The sequence below is a fragment of the Prionailurus viverrinus genome, chromosome A1 (assembly GCF_022837055.1).
Source record: "Prionailurus viverrinus isolate Anna chromosome A1, UM_Priviv_1.0, whole genome shotgun sequence".
NCBI classification, from domain to species: domain Eukaryota; kingdom Metazoa; phylum Chordata; class Mammalia; order Carnivora; family Felidae; genus Prionailurus; species Prionailurus viverrinus.
The window spans coordinates 174,721,496-174,740,974 of record NC_062561.1 but is presented as its reverse complement, the minus strand read 5'-3'; the positions used below and the strand labels follow the sequence as shown (position 1 = coordinate 174,740,974).

Genomic DNA, 19,479 nt, shown 5'->3' with positions numbered 1-19,479 from the left:
ACTTCAACTCAGGTCATGATCTTGCGGTTCGTGAGTTTGAGCCCCGAGTCGGGCTCTATGCTGACAGCTCCTAGCCTGGAGCCTGCTTTTCTGATTCTGTGTCTCCCTCTCTGCCCCTCCCCCACTCACACTCTGTCTCTCTCCTTCAAAAATAAATAAACGTTAAAAAAAATTTTTTAGGGGCGCCTGGGTGGCTCAGTCGGTTGAGCGTCTGACTTTGGCTCAGGTCATGATCTCACAGCTCGTGAGTTCGAGCCCCATGTCGGGCTCTGTGCTGACAGCTCAGAGCCTGGAGCCTGCTTCTGCTTCTGTGTCTCCCTCTCTCTCTGCCCCTAACCCGCTCACATTCTGTCTCTGTCTCTCTCAAAAATTAATAAACATTAAAAAAAATGTTTTTTTAAATAAAAAATAAAAAAAATTTTTTTTAAATAAAGAAATGCCAATTCTTAGGGGCACCTGGGTGGGTCATTCAGTTAAGTGTCTGACTTCGGCTCAGGTCATGATCTCACGGTTCGTGAGCTGGAGGCCCATGTTGGGCTCTGTGCTGACAAGTCAGAGCCTGGAGCCTGCTTCAGATTCTGTGTCTCCCTCTCTCTCTGCCCTTCCCCCGCTTGCACTGTGTGTCTCTCAAAAATAAGTAAACGTTAAAAAAAAGAGAGAGAAATGCCAATTCTCAGGTCCAAGCCCAGGGCTAAGGAATCAAATTCTGGGGGTAGGGCCCAGCAGCTTGTTTGACAAACCCTGCAGGTGATTCTGATCTGTGCACTTGAGAACCACCACTCTCTTTTTTTTTTTTTTTTTTTTTTTTTCAGAACTGCCACTCTAAATCCCCCAGTTCAGGTTGTGGACTTTATCTTTTCCCATCTGCAAATTCCTTTCCTTCAGAGGTCTGCGTTAGTGATTACACAGGTCTTTGTGAGAGGACCTGATGTCTGGCTCCCCTGATAGAGCAGAGCACAGGGGTCACTCATTATTTGCTCCTCATTCCTTCTAGCACCTACCCCCATGCCTGGCAGGTACCGAGAGCTTAGGAGATGGGGGTTGGGCGGATATTGACTCCAGGTGGTCATGGACTTCCCTGGGTGTGGGAGAGGGGAAGAGACTGGTCACTTTATAGATCTCAGACCCTAAAAGTGGCCAAGGGGAGGGCGAGAAGCCTTAAGAAGTTTGGGGAGGTCTCAGCCCTTGCAGAAAAGGGTGCTACTGAGAAGTCAGGGAAAGGGTAGCCAGAGCTTTTCCCCCCTCTTCCCCTCCCCACCCCTCCCTCCTGCACCCTAAGGTAGCCCTCAGCTGATTTGTATTGACCACTGCAGCAGGCCCTGTTTTAGGGGCTTTATGTATTTTATATCATTTAATACAGTAAGCTTCTGAATTATATATCATTAACATTCCTATTTTACAGACAGGGAAACTGAAAACTCTGAGGTTCAGGTACTTGGCTGAAGTCAGGCAGGGAGGATTTGAACCTAGGCTATGTGACTGTTGCACTGCCCCTCCCCCTTCCCTATCAATGCTGAGAACACTCAGAAGAGCAGGAGTGCAGTGGGCCAGTGGGGGGGGGGGGGGTGCATATCGGATTGTGGATCCGTGAGGTGGAGGCTCCAGTGTCATGAGACTTTCCCAAATTTTCAAGAGTAACCAAAAATGTAGATTTTTAATATACAGTCTCCCTGTTTCTAAATGATTATGTATTTAAAAACATTTTTAAAATATTTTTTAGAGAGAGAAAGACAGAGTGTGAGTGGGGGAGGGCCAGAGAGAGAGGGAGACATAGAATCTGAAGCAGGCTCCAGGCTCTCAGCACAGAGCCCCATGCGGGGCTCAAACTCACAAACCAGGAGATCACGACCTGAGCTGAAGTCGGATGCTTAACCTGACTGAGCCACCCAGGCGCCCCAAAATCATTATGTATTTTAAAAAACTCAGATGTTCCCAGAGACCAGATAAACGTGGGTGTCAGATGACATTGGTAGCCAAAAGAATGGCAACAGAGACAAACAGATACCCCAATGTGTGTATAAGGTCTGACCTGGCTATGAACACTGTCAGACCTGCTGTTTCTGCCATTTCTGGAATGGTCCACTTTAAACTCTAGGCCCGTCCTCTGTGAGACGTGATTGCACTAGGGGCAGACCCCTAATATTGACCTTTAGCTTCATGTGTCCCAGCCCTCGCATGGCCAGCACCCTATGGGTGAGGGCTGGGTTTGTCTGGTCACACTGTCCCCCTCCCACCCTGCATGCGGAAGGTGCTCACTAAATGCCTGCCGATGGAAGGTATAGCACAAGCCCTTTCCCCTCTGAGCTCCCCCAACAACACCACGCTGACTCCTCCCCATCCCATGCTCTGGGGGGTGGGGTGGCACAAGTGAGTTAAAAGCCTGCAGCTGGGGGCCAACTGGGACGAAGCCCAAGCAGCTGCATGGCTACTGCTAGCCCCGTGAGTCCACCTTCCTGCCCCTCGTGTAGCAAGGGACGGGGCTGGGGTGGCTGGGCTGGAGCTTGCTGTTCACCCTGATTTCTTTCTTTGGTCAGGTTGGAGAGGCTGAGGGTGGAATCCAAAACTGGGAGGAGAAGGAGGAGAAAGAGGAAGAGAAAGAGGGGGCAGCAGTGGCTGTCCTGATGGCTGAGGGAGCTCTGAATCCCCCTGGGGATCAGCTGTCCCAGAGGAGGAAGGAAGCCCAGGATGGGGGCCCCCAGGGGATCAAGTTGGAGTTACACCCGCTGCTGAACAGGTAAGGCAGGCTTTGTGGCCTTGCACCTGGCCTTGCTCTCTTGCCCCCACTCCCTCATCCAAGAAAGGTCAGAGCTAGCCTAAGACTTGGGTCCTGTTGGTTCTTCTGGCCTTAACCCAGTAGAGATTCTGGCTTCAATCCCCCCATCCTGTCCTAGCCTTTCAGGATCACTGACTCCAGTCACCGTGCAGAGGCCTTGCCTAAATCCCATCTCCTTATTTATACTTGAAGGGGTGGGACTTCCCTGCCAGCACCTGCTGCAGGTTCTGGGCCTGGGAGGGGCTCGCTGCTTCCTCCTGACCTCTCCTATCCCCAGGTGGGATAGCTAGCCTAAGGTCAGAGCTAGCCTAAGACTTGGGTCCTGTTGGTTCTTCTGGCCTTAACCCAGTAGAGATTCTGGCTTCAATCCCCCCATCCTGTCCTAGCCTTTCAGGATCACTGACTCCAGTCACCGTGCAGAGGCCTTGCCTAAATCCCATCTCCTTATTTATACTTGAAGGGGTGGGACTTCCCTGCCAGCACCTGCTGCAGGTTCTGGGCCTGGGAGGGGCTCGCTGCTTCCTCCTGACCTCTCCTATCCCCAGGTGGGCTCTATGGTTCTTCAAGAATGACCGCAGCCGAGCCTGGCAGGACAACCTGCATCTGGTCACCAAGTTTGACACCGTGGAGGACTTTTGGGCGTGAGTGTCTGTTGCTTGTAGAGGAGGCCAGAGCCAGGGGAGTCCTTCCTAGACCCTACCCCTCCAGGGAGCTGTTTCCTACACCGCTTTCCAGCCCTCCCTGCGACCTCTCAGCATTTGCTGAGGCCTAGGGCTTGGTGGGTTCTGCTTGGGGGTGGGGGTCACTGGGACTAGGATCTAGGCCCCCCTGAAAACTTCTTGGGGCTTAGGGAAGAGAGTCTCAGGGGAGGAGCTGAGACGCCAGAACAGCATGGAAGCTTTTGTGTGTGTGTGTGTTGTGGCCATGAAATACAGCCAGATCAACACCAAACCATCCACACCTGGAGGAGAGTCTGAGAGGTGGGAGGAGCCAGGAGTTGACCCTGACTCTGCCACTTCTTGGCTTTGTGACTCTGGACAAGTTCTTTCCCCTCTGAGCTGGTCTCAGCCACAAAGTGAGGATTAGGCTACTTGATAGTGTCATTGGGTGAATCCCAAAACACCCCCTGCCCCGGCACTGGGGCTCTAAAAGCCTCCTGAGGGGTTTGGATGGTCAGGGAAGGCTCCAGGGAGAAGGTGGGATTTGACGGTTTGGGTAAGTAGAGATAGAAGGGGGCAAGGGGTTGGTGAGAAGGGTGAGTGAGCAAAGGCTTGGAGGCCTGAAGGTGGGTGGAAAACAGTGGGGTCTGGTAAGAAGTTGGGGCGGTGAGGCAGGTTGGAACCAGGCCTTAAAAAGTCTGGACTTTCAGCCTGGATTGGGGCGGGGTGGGGGGCTCTCTCCAGGATGTACAGTCACATCCAGCTGGCCAGTAAGCTCTCTTCTGGCTGTGACTACGCCCTGTTCAAGGTAAGCTCTGCCCACCCGCCCCCTCAGGCCACAGGAGGGCTGATTCTCCTCAGCTCAGCTTCTGCATCCCTCCCTCATGGAGAGTTTGGGGGTGGGGTGCCACAGACAGCCTTCCTCAGAGCCAAGGTGGGACTTCCAATCTGAGGAAATGCTATATACAGAAGCTTGGGTAGAGTGTCAGACTAGAGCTGTACTTATAGGACATTTATGAGTCTGGAAGGGGAGAGGGGAGAAGGGGGAACCAGGAAGGAGCCCAGGTTTCTGGCCTGGCTCCTGAACTAGGCATATGCATCAGAATTGCCCGAGGACACTCCTCATCAGTGTCCGGGCCCATCCCTGGAGGTGCTGACCTAGCAGGTGTGTGCTGTGGGGCCCTGACATCAGTGTTTAAAGACTTCCCCAGGGGGTCTGTGCCCAGCCTGGGATGTCTGGTCTTCCACACACTAGGGCTGCCCCAGAGGCTTCCTTAATCCCCCTGCCCCGATTTGAACTCCTGCCTCAAGGAGCTCAGTTCAGTAAAAGAGACAAACATACACACATATATGACAAGGCTACAAAAGATGACCAGTGTTGAGGATCAGGGGATTGTGGGAGCTCATAGGAGGGTGTGGGGGGCCGAGTGGCTGATGGTGGAAGCTGCCCATACAGAGGGAATGGAAGCAAGAGGGAACTTGGCCTACTGAGGCTTATTTAGGGGTCAGAGCAGCGCCTGGGAAGATGGTTGGGTCCCCACTTCCCTTTGAAGAAAGGGAGGCAGTTGATTTGTCATTCCACCTCTTAGGATGGCATTGAGCCCATGTGGGAAGATAGCAGGAATAAGAGGGGTGGCCGCTGGCTGGTCAGTCTTGCCAAGCAGCAGCGTCACAGTGAGCTGGACCGCCTGTGGCTGGAGACCGTGAGTGGGGGTTGGGAGGGGAGGGAAGGCGGGGGAGGTCCCCAAGAGAAGAGGCTGGCTGGTGTGGTGGCACCATCAAGGATAGTGGGGCAGTCCCTGTAACTGAGGTGGAGGTCTCACCATCCTTCCTTTTGGCCCCAGCTGCTCTGTCTGATCGGGGAGAGCTTTGAGGAGCACAGCCGGGAGGTGTGTGGGGCTGTCATCAACATCCGAACCAAGGGAGACAAGATTGCTGTGTGGACCAGGGAGGCAGAGAACCAGGCGGGCGTGCTGCACATTGGGTGAGTGATATCTCTGGCACAGGGTCTCTTCCAGGGGAGAAGTTGAGGGTGGTGTGGCTTGGCCTGTGAGGGAGACCTCTGGAACTCTCCATGTCGGCGCCTCCTTTTTCCTTACCCATGTATATGAGGGTTTGGAATCCAGATTTCAAGCTGTTTACAGCAGGACTCTTTTGCGTAAAGAGTCATATTTTGGGTTTCCACATGGGTAAGACGTCACAAGAGTGATGGTGGCTGGAACTAGGGTAGGACGGATGGGCAAAGGACCCAGGGTCCCAGGTGATCTCCAGGACTTGCTGCTGACTGTTTAATTTCCTCTCTTACTCCTCCCCCAGGCGTGTGTACAAAGAGCGCCTGGGCCTCTCCACGAAGATCGTCATTGGGTACCAGGCCCATGCAGACACTGCCACCAAGAGCAACTCCCTAGCCAAGAATAAGTTTGTGGTGTGATTCAGCTGCTCCTGAGCCTCTCACTCTGTGTGTGTGTGTGTGTGTGTGTGTGTGTGTGTGTGTGTGTGTGTGTGTGTGTGTGTGTGTGTATATAAGTAAGGGGATGCTGGGCTACAGTGCTGATGCTGGGTAGGACTAGGGGGTAGAGAACCGGGTTCTCACTTGTCCTGGAGTGAATATGAACATTGCTTAACATGAGTTGGGGCCTAGGCATAGATCTGTGGTCAGGGAGCCATCCTGAGGATGCAGAACAGGTGGAGGAAAGCCTTGAGTTTCCTTGTTTCACCTGGGGGTGGGCTGGGGTGAGTCACTGGGGAAAGGAGAGCTCAGATGAAGGTGGAAAGATGGCAAGAGAACCCTACAATCCAGCACTTACTCTCTCTGCACCCCTGAGAAAGAGGCTGGGTGACCTGAGGGCCAGACTCTTCTGATTTGGGGGAGCAGGCCCAAGACCACTGACACTCTGAGAGCAGGAGCTCAAGGACAGGAGGGGGATGGGCTTTCCTCTTTGTAATCACTCTACTTTAAACCTTTATGAATTGCCTTTCATCAGATTTATAGCCTTGGAGCCTCCCCAGTATCCTGTACCTTCCCTCAAGCAGTCGTGGGTGGGGCCTCGGAAGTGGGGTTGTAGATCAAAAGGGTTGGAGGCTTACAGGCAGAACCCCACTATCTCACAGACATGTGGTGAGCTAAGGACTGAGAGCCCTGTGTGTCTACTTGCCCTTTCCTCAGCCGTGGCCAGGGCTGTCTGGGCCTTGCCTGCCTCAGAGTCAGGCTGAATGGAGGTGGGCGGGTAGATAGATGAGACAGGAGACAGGACAGTGGTGGTTAGGTTTGAGATGGATTAACTGGAAGGTGATGAAGTTTAAGCCCCTTTCTGTTCCTGCTCCAAATAAACACTCACTTCTGAATTATTAGAATTATTAGAATTATTTTTGAGGGTTCTAAAATTGAGTAAGATTTGGGCCCCCCAAAACCTTAATCTCCTATCCTGCCTTGAGGGGCTCGTGTGAGACCCCCCCCCCCCAGGGCCCAATCAGGGATCCATCTAGTATGGGGAGAGGGGTAAGATGGGAAGAGTCGGCGAGGTTTCAATGTCAGAGGGTCATTGAGCCAGAAGGTCGAGTATATGCCCCTGGCAAAACTGAAGTGTCGGGGAGCAGAGGCCGCGGCCCTCACAAGACCTAGATGTCATCAGGCCTGAGTTTGAGCCAGTGTAGGCAGTTAATTTCCGTTGAGTGAAAAGTGCGTCTGCTTCGATTACACTGTAATAAAACGTCCTGTGTTTTAAAAACACGATCCATATCGCCATCCCCATCTGCTCATTAGAGCATCAGTTACTCTTCTCCAGGACTGAGTTCCAACAGCAAGGCTGGGTACGGAAGTGGCGCTGGTACTGTGCCTGGTGGGGTGGGAGTAATGAGGGTGTTTCGTACCTGCGACTTGCGGTGCCATCATCAAGCTTCTCAGGTCCGTAGGAACCTGGGGGAGGCGGGGGGGAGAGAACGCTGCCGGCGCTCGGGGCGGAGTCAGACCTAGAGGCGGGGTTCCGAGTCGGGCAGAGGGGCGGGGCCTGCCTGGGGCGGAACCTGCCTGGGGCGGAGCCCGGAGGTCACAGACTCAGGCCTAGAGGCGGGGCTCCGAGGGCACTGAGTAGGACGGAGGCGGAGTCAGGCCTAGAGGCGGCGGGGCTTTGAGCGGACTGAACGGGCTGGGAGCTGGGCGGTCGGGGCGCCGGGGGCGGTCCCTGCGGGGCGGGCGGGACCCGACCGGCTCTCTGTGTGGCCGCGGCCATGAAGCCGCAGCCGCCGGGCTAGGCCCCGGGCGGCTCTAGCCCAGGGCGGCCCCTGGAGGGCCGGGCCAGCCCCAGCTCCGGTCCCAGGCCGGCGGGCGACTGCTCACCATGCCGGGCAAGCACCAGCACTTCCAGGAACCCGAGGTCGGCTGCTGCGGGAAATACTTCCTGTTTGGCTTCAACATTGTCTTCTGGGTGAGAGCGGGGTGGGTTTGGGCCCCGTGCTGAATTCAGGTGGCGGGAGAAGGAGGTTCAAGCCCCTACTGCAGGGGCTGGGGGGAGGGAGGGGGACGGTCCCAAATCCTGAAGGCAGAGAGCGGTCTTTCTCCTCCATCTCCCCCCAGCCCCCATCTCTTTTTCCCACTCCACGCCCACTCCCAGGACCACTCCGGGGAACTAGGGAGAGTCCCGGATTGCTGGAGGCGGGTCCCAGGCGCCGCCGGGGTAGGATGTGGGGGTGGAGTCTCCTGGTATCTTCCAGAGTCCAGGTGGAGAAAGGGGAAGGGTCCCAGGGATGCTCTTGGTGCCCCGTCGCCCATTCTCCCATCCAGCCTCACTGCTACTCTGGGGTGTGGGGTGTTCGCTGAACTCCACCCCTGTTTAGCCCACCGAGGGGAGTGTCTCCGCGAAGGGAAGGGCCGGATTCCCTCACCCAGCCTTAAGCTCTTTTGGGGGGCGGGGAGCGGGGAAGGGGTGGTGTGTGGGTCTTGCTCCTCAGTGAGGAGGCTTGCAGGCTGGGGGAGGGCAATAGCTCTAGTCCTCTGCTGGGGGCAGGAGATCTGCCCTGTTGAGACGTCCTGAGGTGGCCCTGGGAAACAGAATTCAACATTCTACAGCTGACAAAACCGAGGTTTCGCAGGCAGTTGCTGCCCCTGCCAGAGGAGGGTGCTTCAAGTGCCCCTCCCCGGGTGGCATCTGTGCCCCCAGGGCCCTGCCAAGTCATCTTCCCTTCTCCCTCCCCCATCCCGTCTCCAAGGCTGCTTGCTGCCTCTGCAGTCTCTGCTCCTGCTGCCTTGTGTCAAAATGCCGGGCCCATTCTGTTTCTTTCAGCAAGACTTTGGCACCGCCCTCCACCCACGTGCTGCCCATGCAGTCGCCCCTGTGTGGTGGGCCTTCTGGTTCCAGCAATGCTCAGCTCTCCAGGGTGTGGGCAATGTGCAGAGAGTACTGGTGGGGAAGTCTGGAGGCCTGGGTGTAGCAAGCAGAGCTCTGAGACTGGGCAAGTCACTTCTCTCTGGGCCTCAGCTTCCCTTCCTGGGAGTGGGGGTAATGAAGCCTGCCCGTCAGGGTTGTTAGGCCCATTAAATGAATTCTAACTTGTATCCACACAGCTATTTTATTTATTATCTATATTTTATAGATGAGGGAACAGGCACAGAGATGTTAAGTCATTTAACCTAGAACGACAGGGCCAGTAAGCACAGAGCCAAGAGGGCAGTGGGTAGAGGTGAGGCAGAGCGTTGAGCATAGTGAGTCCCACCCCCCAACCCCCCATGTCAAGGGGGACAGGCAAGAGAAACTCAGGCTCTTTGCAGGCACACCAACTTTTGCAGGGGAGTGGGGGTGGGGAGCCAGAGCAGGAAAGGCTGGGCTGGTGCTTGAATTTTATGTTGAGGGCAATGTAGAGCAGTGAGGGTTTCAGCGCTGGATAATGGGTCTGCTTTGGCTTTTGTACTAGAGGCAGCTCTGTCTGGCTGCATGGGGAGAGTGGGTGAGGGGCATGGGGCTTGGAAGTGGGAGACCTGGGAGGAGGGCTGGGGCACAGCTAGGGGCTGGGGAGTGGGAAGTGAGGAAGGCTCCAGGGGAAGTTAGGAGGCTGAATTGACAGGACTGGGACACTTGGAGGGCCAAGAGGGTTTCAGGTTTGGGTCAAGGTGGCTGGAGGGAGGTGCCTATCATATAGGCCCCAAGATTTTTGTTTGTTTGTTTTAAAGGAAAGCAGACCCTGGTTGCTACCCTGCTGAGAACCTTCCCACAATTAATACAGTCCAGACTCCTCCCATGGCCTCCAGCACTCTCTGGAGTCTGGCCCTGCTGCCCTTAAGTTTATCCCTCGCACCACCAAACATGATCTTACCTCTGGGCCTCTGCCAGTCCCTCCACCTGGAATTTCCTTCTCACTACACTTTTTCGCTATTTAGACCTCAGCTAAAATATCCCCATTTTCCCTAACTGAAGCATGCCTCCACAACCCCCAGTCACTCCCCACTGCATCACTGTTTGGTTTTCTTTAAAGGATCTGTTGGTATCTGAAATTACCTTGTTTGCTCACTGTGGATTTCTCCCACTGGAGTGTAAACTCCATGAGGGCAGAGAGCTCATTTGTTCTATTTTCTGATGTATTCCCAGCACACGGAACAGGGCCTGGGACTTGGAGGTGTTTGCAGCAGGCAGTTGGACATAGGAGTCTGGAGCCAGGGAGAGGTTTGGGTGGAGATCTGGGAGATGTCGGCATCTGATGGTGTGGATAATAAGTGTGGAGGAGGAAGAAAGCAGAAGGCTGAAGGTTAAACCTGGTTGGGGGGGGGGGGTGGCCATGTGCATAGGGCAGGTGAAGCAGTGAATCCTGGGAGGGAGGCTGAGAAGGAGCAGAGAGAGGATTGGTGTTGGGTAACCAAGGAGGGGTTCAGAAAGGAGAAAGTAGTAGTCAGTCACCTGTCTAAAGGCCATGGGTGGGTCAAATGGGATGAGGCAGGAGAAGTGATGTTTGGTTTCACGTTCCAGATCTAGTATAGAGGTGAGGGGAAGGAAAGCTATTTCCAGAGAAGAATACAGCAGTGGGAGGAGTCTGGGGTCAGAGAGAGGAAGGTGTTAAACTGGGTGATCATGGTGGAATTGACTGGAATTGGTGGGGGGAAGGGAAGGAGCCTATGAAAGCAGGTGGGTGGGGAAGGTCTGAAGAGGTGAGGTCACGGCCTTGTGCTGGCTGGGGCAGGAGGGACACTCTTCCTGTGAGATTGAACATCCGGGGAGCTGCCCAGTCTCAGGCTGATAGCCTTGACATCCAGGGCTCTTCCCAGTAAGGAACTGAGGCCGGATGGTGGGTTGTGCTTAGAAGGCCCAGGGAGAACTGTGGCCAGAAGTTTTCAAGGGCACAGCCACCGGCCCAGACTAGGGTCCCTCAGCTGGATCCTGCTCACATTGGGATTCCTTGTCATTCAGGGGTCTTTGCTTATGAGCTATGAAAACAGAAAATGGAGTAGGGCAACCATCACAGAGTTGGAGGGCAGTGGAATGGCCAGATTGGGAAGGAGCAGAAAGGAGGCTAGGAGCCCAGAACTCAGACAGGTCTGGTGGGAGGAGAGGCTCAGGACATAGCTGCTGCTGCTGCTGCTGCTTGGCAGGAGTATCCTGGCCATCCTCTGCTCCAGTTCTGAGTTCTGGGAAGGACTAAGGTGGGATCCATCCTCCAGGCTGTGTTTTGTGGGGGAGAAACACTGGAATGTATTCTTGGAAAGGTAGAAAGGACCCTGGACCCACCCCTCCTCCTCTCTCTCCTCCTGGCTTCCTGAAGACCCTGAGTACTAGGGGGGAGGGGGCTCTGTCCGGGTGGGGAAGGATGCTGCTCCAACCCTCAGCTCTTTGATGCTGCTTCTGCAGGTGCTGGGAGCCCTGTTCCTGGCCATTGGCCTCTGGGCCTGGGGTGAGAAGGTAAGGTGGTGCAGTAGGGCGTGGGGCTGCCATGGGTTGAGGTGGTGGGAGGATCGGGCCGACCACTTGCCTTTGCTCCCCTGGCACAGGGCGTTCTCTCTAACATCTCAGCGCTGACAGATCTGGGAGGCCTCGACCCCGTATGGCTGTTTGTAGTGGTTGGAGGTGTCATGTCAGTACTGGGCTTTGCTGGCTGCATCGGGGCCCTCCGGGAGAACACCTTCCTGCTCAAGTTTGTGAGTACACCCTCACCTAGGCCCACTGGGGACCCCAACCTCCTCCCACATCTATGTAGTTAGTACTTACTAATGGGTAGTTTTATTATTACGTTATTATAACAGTAATCGTCAGAATTGTATTATCTATATAGGATTCTTTCTGCTATGACTGAAACCCAGGGGCCTAAGCATGAAAGGGTATTTATGGGCTCACTAGGGAAAGCCCAGGGGTGTGCTGGGTGTCAGCACATTTGGATCTAGGGGCCACCGCAATGTCACTTGGCCTGGTCTCTCGGTTTCTCTTCTCTGTCCCTCCAGTTGGCTCCATTCCCCAAGGGGTGGAAGGATGCCCACAAATGGGTGGGGGCTGGCTTCATACTGCCCCTCCGGGAACCCCTACTAGAGGCTGAACCTCTCTCTTCCTAACCAGTCATTCAGTCTTTTTTTTTTTTTTTTTTTAATTTTTTAAGTTTATTTTGAGAGAGAGAGTGTAGGCATGTGTGCATGTGTGAGTGGAGGTGAGGAGGAGGGGGAGAGGGAGAGAGAGAGAAAGAAAGAGAAAGAAGAAAGAGAAAGAGGGAGGAAGGGAGAGATGGAAGGAAGGAAAGAATCCCAGGCAGGCTCCTTGCTGTCAGCGCAGAGCCTGAGGAGCCTGAGATGGGTTTCATCTGACTGAGAGCAGGACCTGAGTAGAAATCAAGAATCAGAAGCAGTCACTTCTTTGCATCTCTTTGGTCCAGATTGGCTGTCTTTGGACCAATTCCCGTGGCCCTGGGAGAGGTAGCGCTCTGATTGGTGGGCTCCTCGCACAGGCCATGTCCTCTATCTGGGAATGGGGAAGGAGGTGGAAATGGCTCTGCCTGAGCCACAGGAACTAAATTAAAGGCTGTGTGGAGGGTGGTTTTTCAACGAAAACAGGATGATTACCAGAGGAAGCAGAATAAGTGGGTTATAAGAGCAGTGCTGTCCTTCGCCATCATAAAACAATGTTAATGGGAGAAAAGGTGGGCACTGTCCACTTTATTGGGTTGGGGTGGGGGTGGAGCTCTGCCCCGTGGCACCCACAGGCCCTGCACCTCTGATCCCTACAATCTGTATGTCCCCCACCCCAGTTCTCCGTGTTCCTCGGCCTCATCTTCTTCCTGGAACTGGCAACAGGGATTCTGGCCTTCGTATTCAAGGACTGGATTCGAGACCAGCTCAATTTCTTCATCAACAACAACGTTAAGGCCTATCGGGACGACATTGACCTCCAGAACCTCATTGACTTTGCTCAGGAATATGTGAGTCCAGCACCAGCCTGGGCTACCTGCATGAGGCTCCTGCTGGGCGGATGTGTGAAAGAATAAGTCCCCGTGGGTGCTGGGACCATTCCTCCACCCATGCCCCGGGGAAAAGAGCCAGGAGGCCCCTGTCTGAGGGGAAGCTAGTTTACGTGATCCCTGTAGGTCCCCATTATGCCTAGTTCTGCAAGGACCCAGTGTCGGGGAACAGAGGCCAGAGACTCCAAACTGGCAGGTCGTAGGCCAAGGTTTACAACACACTTAAAGGAGAAAATTTGATATAAAAATATAAATTTCCCCTTCTAATAAACTCTGGACCCATAGTCTTGGCTGCGGTTACATTGCTGCTATCCCCTTTGCTGGTATAGGAGCTCTCTGTTTGCCATTGTCTGCCACTCTTTATTTTATTATACCTGTTGGCCCTCTTCTCTCATTTTTATTGTTTGTTTGGCCTCTGGACATGTTAGAGTTTGAGACTTTCCCCCTCAACCAAAGCTCTGCTCTTAAACTCTATACTTAACCAATGTGAAGAAGCAGTCAGTGAACAGTTCACGAGATCCTAGACACCTCCCGCCTGCACCTTCTCATCCACTCACACCCACTTACACATAGTCTCACCCAGTCACATTCACTTCCACAGTTACATGCCTTCAGGGCCATCAACCCAAGAGACTGTTCCGGGATCCAGAGATGAACCAGAGCTGGTACCTCTTTGAGGACTTTTCAACTCAGGACAGAGCAGACATATAGTAAGGCAGTTAGGATGTGATTTATTTGTTCATTCAACACAGAATTGGTACAGGTTTATTGTGTGCCAGACCCTGGGAAGGTTGCTGGGAATTCAGTGGTGAAAAAAGCTGGGACTTGTCCTCATGGGGATGGCAGTCTGGGGCAAGAGACAGATGATAAGCAAAACAGACAAATGTACGTGTGTGCGCGCACGCATGTATACAAAATTGTGAATAGTGGTGAGAGCTGAAATGAGGAAGGGTGGAGAAGAGGAAGGCCTTGGAGAAGAAGCAGCGTTGTGGAAAGAGGGGCAGATGTTCCCCAACAGGAACATCAGGTGCTGAGCAGAGCGAGAAGAGGCAGGCAGAGGCCAGGCTGTTTGCTGGGACCTGTGCACACAGAGCCGCTGGCCAGTCCTCACTCTCCCTGCTCTGCCCATAGGGGCCTATCTCTGTCTGCATTAAGCTGGTCCCTTGAGGGCTGGTTTCTGCGTTGGGTGGTCTAAGGCATGTGCTCCTGCCTCCCCTGACTCACGAGCTAGTTTCAGTGCGGCCTCACACTCACTATTGCCATGCCTAGGGAGGCAGTGCACGATATTCTGGGCGGAGGTGTTGGGGATACAGGTGCTGCCGTGGCATTTATGAAGTGTAAGGGTGTATGATGGTGACAGGGTTACCCTCTTGTCCCTGCAGAGAGGAAGAGAGAAAGTCTTCGCAAAATCTCTGGGGCAAGTGTGGGGAGACCCAGTACAGACATGGGGTTCAGTGGTACCTTCCCCCACAGGGCTTGGCCTGATACCCACTTCTCAGGGCACCCCTTCCCAGTACCCCCCTGCCCCCACCAACCTGGGCAGGAGCATAGTGATGCTCTGATGGGTCTGGGCTTAGGTCTGGCCTTTCTGTTGGGAGGGTGAGGAGGGGCCCACCTGCCCAGCTGCCCCTAGACCCCCTCGCAGCACAGCCCTGCCCTGTCTCCCTGTAGCCTGGGCCTGTCTCCAAACTGGATGGGGCTCCTGGGGTGGGCCTGGCTCACCTGGGGCTCTCCTCTCGCCCCTTAGTGGTCTTGCTGCGGAGCCCGAGGGCCTAATGATTGGAACCTCAATATCTATTTCAACTGCACTGACTTGAACCCGAGCCGGGAGCGCTGCGGGGTGCCCTTCTCCTGCTGCGTCCGGGACCCTGCGGTGAGTGGGATGTGGTGAGGAGGGGCAGGGGCATTGCTGTGCGCAGACCAAGTGTGGGAAAAAGCCACCACAGGGCTTGCTGGGCTCAGCCCTGCTCTGGGGGCCTTGGGTGCCGGGGGTGGGAGTCATTTTACAAGGGAGCACCCCTCCTACACTGAGGAGTTTGTGTCCGTGGGCAGCAGTGGGGCCTGCACCCCTTCAGCCAAACCTGTCTCCATGATTGTAGTGAGGCAGCTGCCACATCGCTGGGCCGCCATGCTCGTGTGGTCGGGCGTGGGGCTTCTGACCCCCTGTATGGCTTTCTTCAGAGCAGAAACTTCTCCCGGTGACTCCTCTCCCAGCACAGTTCACTTGGGACACTGAGGGCCAGGATTCTTCCCATTCTTAGAAAACACGAGCAGGCAGGATTCCTAAACAGGAGGCAGCTCAGGCTGGCATTTGTAGCCATGTATCCTGGCACCAAGGAAAGAGGTGTGTGGGCCTCTGTGAGCCTTGTCTAGGAGTGGTGGGCATGGTGGAGTCCGTGGTTCCATCTGCTTCCCCTGAGAAGCAAGAACCACTCCAGTGCTGGGTGTCATGGGCCCCCGTGGGATATCCCCTCACCAACTCGCTTATTGGCCTGTTTCTCCTCAGGAAGATGTCCTCAACACCCAGTGTGGCTACGATGTCCGGCTCAAGCTGGTGAGAGGGGTGGGGACAGAGTTGGGGGCATTGGGATAGAAAGGACAGCCTCCCATAAGCTCCTCTGTGAGGTCTCAGGAATTCTGTGGGGGAGGGGGTACTGAGTCCTAGGAACCATCCAGGCACCTAGAGCTTGTACTTCCAAACATGGGGGCAGTGGACCCGTGAGCACAGACACATGTGTGTTTGCTCGTTGCAGCTCTTTGTCGAGCACCCATTGGTGCTCACACCTGGCAGTGCCCTAGATGCTAGGGATTCATGGTCATGAGCTAGGTAGACAGAGCCCCTGTTCTCAAGGAGCTCCCACACTAGTAGAGGGAGAAAGACAGAAAGCTAATGGATAAATACATGTGAACAGTAATGTGACAATTTCAACCAAGAGCTTGAATGCAAATAAAGTAAGGGAGGTTGATAGGATTGGGGCCGGGTGGTCAGGGAAGACCTCCTGAAGGAGGGGGCATCTGTTCCGAGATTCTGATGACCAGAAGGAATCTGCCATGCAAAGGCCCTGTGGTAGAGCTCCACCCAGGCAGCAGGTGCAAAGGTGTAAGGCGCTGGGGTGGAGACAAGCATGGCAGTCTAGGCTGAGAGGAGGCCTGTGGGGGTGGGTGGGCCAAGCCCCTTGCCTGTGTGTCCCCAGGAGCTGGAGCAGCAGGGCTCCATCCACACCAAAGGCTGTGTGGGCCAGTTTGAGAAGTGGCTGCAGGACAACCTGATCGTTGTGGCTGGGGTCTTTGTGGGCATCGCCCTCCTCCAGGTACTGACTCAGCACAGCATGCCCCCCCCCACACCCTTGCCCCGCCGGCAGACTTTCCCTCACTTGCCTCTTTGTCCTACAGATCTTTGGTATCTGCCTGGCCCAGAACCTTGTGAGTGACATCAAGGCAGTGAAGGCCAACTGGTGAGGCTGCCACACTGGCCATGGCCACCTGCCTGGCCTACCCAGGGACCCGCCCCCCACCCCTTCCCCTGCCACTATACCCATGATGGGCAAGGCTATGGTATTTCCACTCCATAGGGAGCTTGAGTGTGTGTGCGCTGTGCACCTGTAGAGAAAGCTGCCCGGGCTGCCTGTCCTGGAGCTGTGTGCATGGAGGGCAGGTGTGTGTGTGAGTGTGCACAGGGAGCCACCATTGCGGCTGTTGTTGGGTGGTGGGCTCTCCAGGGGACTAGGAATGGCCCAGCTAAGAGGGTCCAGGCCTGGTGGGGTGAGGTGGGGTGGAAGGGGCCCCCCGCCCAGGCTGAGACACACGTCTGTGTGCATGGCTATTAGGGCAGGCTTGGGGCCTGCTGTTGCTGGGGACACAGCCTCATGCAGCCTCAGAGCTGTCTTCTCGACTAGCTGTGACCTTGACCCTGCCAGAAGCCCCCTTTGGCCTCAATGTCTCAGACTTTAAAATGGGTCCAAGAATTTTTTCTCCCTCGCTTGCCTCTCAGGATCAAACATGATGATGGCTACAAACTACTCAAATAAACAAAACCTTGAAAACCACTGGCTTACGCCCACCATCTCGAAGGTTCTGTCAGCGGCAGGGCCTCAGCAGTACTCTCCACCTGGGGCCCCGGCCCGGATGCACCCTGCCAGCGTGTTTTCTTGGCCTAGGCAGCGTATACAATTGAGCCAACCTTTAAAACTTGGTATTTTTCACATAAAAGTCCAGCTCCCCGGCATCTTGTGAAGAATGGCCATCTGGCCACAACGGCTCTTCAGTGGCATCATCTCCTGGGACATATGCTTCCCGTTCTCTGCCTGGCGTGTTCTGCTCACCTAAGTGCCCTGCCTGACCCTGTAGGCTGGGAGTTGGCCTCCCCCACCTCTGCAGGGTTTTCCCCTGCAAATGCTGCGAGGCTGCTGTGGGCCAAGCCCGGATTGAAGCATGGGAGTGAGAATGGGGAGGCTGGAGCCTGCCCCGAAGAGGCCACAGCCTGGGAGGGGTCTGGTCCTCCTGGGGACTAAGATGGGTGCCCTGCATGCCCAGGAGAGGGGCTGAGGGGTGGGATGGAGATCGGGAAGGTTTTGGGAAGGAGTAGCTGGAAGCCTGAGCTTGGCACCCATGGGGATAGGGGGAGCCAGGTTTGGGGGCCATTGATGGTTTTGACTCCTAGGCTCCCTTGGAATCCAGTTCAAAAATCTTCCTGGTGGCCTGCAGAGCTGCTTCATGGCCACCAGAGTGCGCATCAGCACAGCATTACCTGCGTCCAGCTTTCCTAGGGCAACCTCATCCAAGGTACAGCCCTGTGCCTGGTGTGTCCACCCTGCTTACTAGCTCTTTGGGGTTCAGGGAATTTATAGACTTCTAAAGGAGTAAAATGGCTCAGATTTGGGAAGTCTGGCTGCTGCTTTCAGATCTGCACAAAGGGGGTATATGGAGTGACTGTCCATCCCCCTGCATTTGTGGATGAAAGGAGAGGTTTGGGCTAGTTCATAGATCTCTGACTTAGATGCCCTCAGGGCCAGGTGGGTTATAAAAATAAATAAAGTGGGCCTTTGCGTTGTGAGGCCTTTGTAGTGCAACTTTGATTTTTCCCACTATTACTGGAGATGGGACACAGAGACTGCTTTGTAATGAGAAATATTTGCATGATTGAGTCACTAATGGCAACTGGGCTTTGAGTTACAATGGGTGTGGTGGGGACTGTGGCAAAGCACAGTTTCCCACCTGAAAGTCGTGGCTGTCATTCAGCTGTAGCTAATTACTGTAAAGTGGGAATGTGGGTCTAATGTGAGACATCTGGAGAAGCCAAAGAGCCAGAGTTTTATGTGAAATATCTTAATTTTTAAGTTGTTGGCAACTAATGAAAAAACGTTTTGAACGCTGCTAGCCAAACAAAAGGTGTGGGGGCCAGCTTTGGGCCCCGTGCCACTGTGGATCCCTCTGGAGCAGTCACCCGTGGGTCTCTGGCCGCTCTGCGATCCAGGCCTTCTGGGAGCTGCTGCAGGTGGGCGGGGTGTGGGTCATGTGCCCAGCACTGTGGCTCCCAGATGCAGGCTGGACTGTGTCCTCAGGCCTCCGAAAGACACAGGTGGCGGGTGGTTTATACATGCTACAATAAATGCAGCTCACGATATTGTGCGTGTGTCTTGTGGTCTCTGATTTTAAATGTTTTCATTTTCATTTTCCCTCAAACCTCGCAACACCTTGTGAGGTGGAGAGTCCTTTCCTGATGAGGAAACTGGCTCAGGGCAACGAGTTGCCCAGAGCACACAGCCGGGAAGAGGCACCCAGGTCTGACCCCTCTTGGTGTTGCACTGCACCAGTCCTGCCCTTCTGCCGAGTCTAGGTGAAACCTGCACACTTGAAATGCCAACTAGTGAGGGGCAGTAACCTATCACTCCCCAAGTGTGAGCTGAGCATCTGCTTAGGGGTGGGGAAGTAGAGCAGAAAAGGTCAAGGTCCTGGCCCTTGTGCTGCATTCTTGTGCAGGAGACACAAACACAAGTAGGCACATAAACATTCATGCTAGTAGTATACGCTATGAAGAGAGTGATGGCTAGACAGTGACAGTTGGGTGCCTGGGAGAAGGGACCCCTTAATGGGCTGGTGGGAGGGGCTGCCATTTCTGGGAAGCTCCAGGGGAATGGTGTTCTAGGTTTTGGTACCAGTTTCCCTAGAGGTCCTGAAGCTGGGGTGGGCTTGGCATGAAGGAGCCTGGGGTGCTGAAGAGGTGGGGGTGGTTGAGAGGCAGAGGGAAGTGGTAGAACCAGAATATATTTGGCAATGGGACTGATGAGATGGGATAGGTATGACTGGTAGGAGTGGCTGTGACTCTGGCTGGGGACCCAGAATTCTCCAAAGCTCAGTTTTGCTATATGATATCCATCTGTCCATCTTCCATTCACCATTCACCCACTTACCCACCCACCCACCCACCAATCCATCCACCACCTACCCACCTATCCACTCATCCATCCATCCACCCACCCATCCACCCATCCATCCACCCACCCATCCACCCATCCATCCACCCACCCATCCATCCATCCATCTATCCACTGCCCCCATCCACCACCATCCACTCAGGCCCTGGCTGGAGGCTGGGGTTACCAAGACAGCTCAAACTTGCCCTTGTCC

General features: G+C 54.7%; 2 protein-coding genes across 3 annotated transcripts; both read left to right on the top strand.

Moving 5' to 3' along the window:
• Positions 1-2,239: 2,239 nt before the first annotated feature.
• Positions 2,240-5,863, top strand: EIF4E1B (eukaryotic translation initiation factor 4E family member 1B). The gene is made up of 8 exons (XM_047857415.1): positions 2,240-2,276; positions 2,387-2,439; positions 2,535-2,734; positions 3,319-3,414; positions 4,177-4,240; positions 5,022-5,135; positions 5,277-5,416; positions 5,749-5,863. Exons 1-8 carry the CDS (start codon positions 2,240-2,242, stop codon positions 5,861-5,863), a joined length of 819 nt encoding a protein of 272 aa, XP_047713371.1.
• Positions 5,864-7,580: 1,717 nt separating this feature from the next.
• Positions 7,581-18,475, top strand: TSPAN17 (tetraspanin 17). Of its 2 annotated transcripts, XM_047872808.1 has the most exons (9): positions 7,582-7,856; positions 11,262-11,312; positions 11,402-11,548; positions 12,643-12,813; positions 14,600-14,725; positions 15,359-15,406; positions 16,047-16,163; positions 16,246-16,307; positions 16,844-18,475. In XM_047872808.1, the coding sequence occupies exons 1-9, from the start codon at positions 7,770-7,772 to the stop codon at positions 16,878-16,880; spliced, it is 846 nt and encodes a 281-aa protein (XP_047728764.1). In that variant the 5' UTR covers positions 7,582-7,769; the 3' UTR covers positions 16,881-18,475. The 2 variants fall into 2 exon arrangements, with proteins under 2 accessions (XP_047728774.1, XP_047728764.1); XM_047872818.1 differs by lacking the exon at positions 16,047-16,163 and having other exon boundaries at positions 7,581-7,856.
• The last annotated feature ends 1,004 nt before the right edge of the window (positions 18,476-19,479 follow it).

Coding starts and splice junctions, on each gene's coding strand:
- EIF4E1B (XM_047857415.1), top strand. CDS start 2,240: ATGCGGAAGGTGCTCACTAAATGCCTGCCGATGGAAG. Junction 2,277..2,386: donor TAAATGCCTGCCGATGGAAG/GTATAGCACAAG, acceptor AAAAGCCTGCAG/CTGGGGGCCAACTGGGACGA. Junction 5,417..5,748: donor GCGGGCGTGCTGCACATTGG/GTGAGTGATATC, acceptor CTCCTCCCCCAG/GCGTGTGTACAAAGAGCGCC.
- TSPAN17 (XM_047872808.1), top strand. CDS start 7,770: ATGCCGGGCAAGCACCAGCACTTCCAGGAACCCGAGGTCGGCTGCTGC. Junction 12,814..14,599: donor TTGACTTTGCTCAGGAATAT/GTGAGTCCAGCA, acceptor CTCGCCCCTTAG/TGGTCTTGCTGCGGAGCCCG. Junction 14,726..15,358: donor GCTGCGTCCGGGACCCTGCG/GTGAGTGGGATG, acceptor GTTTCTCCTCAG/GAAGATGTCCTCAACACCCA.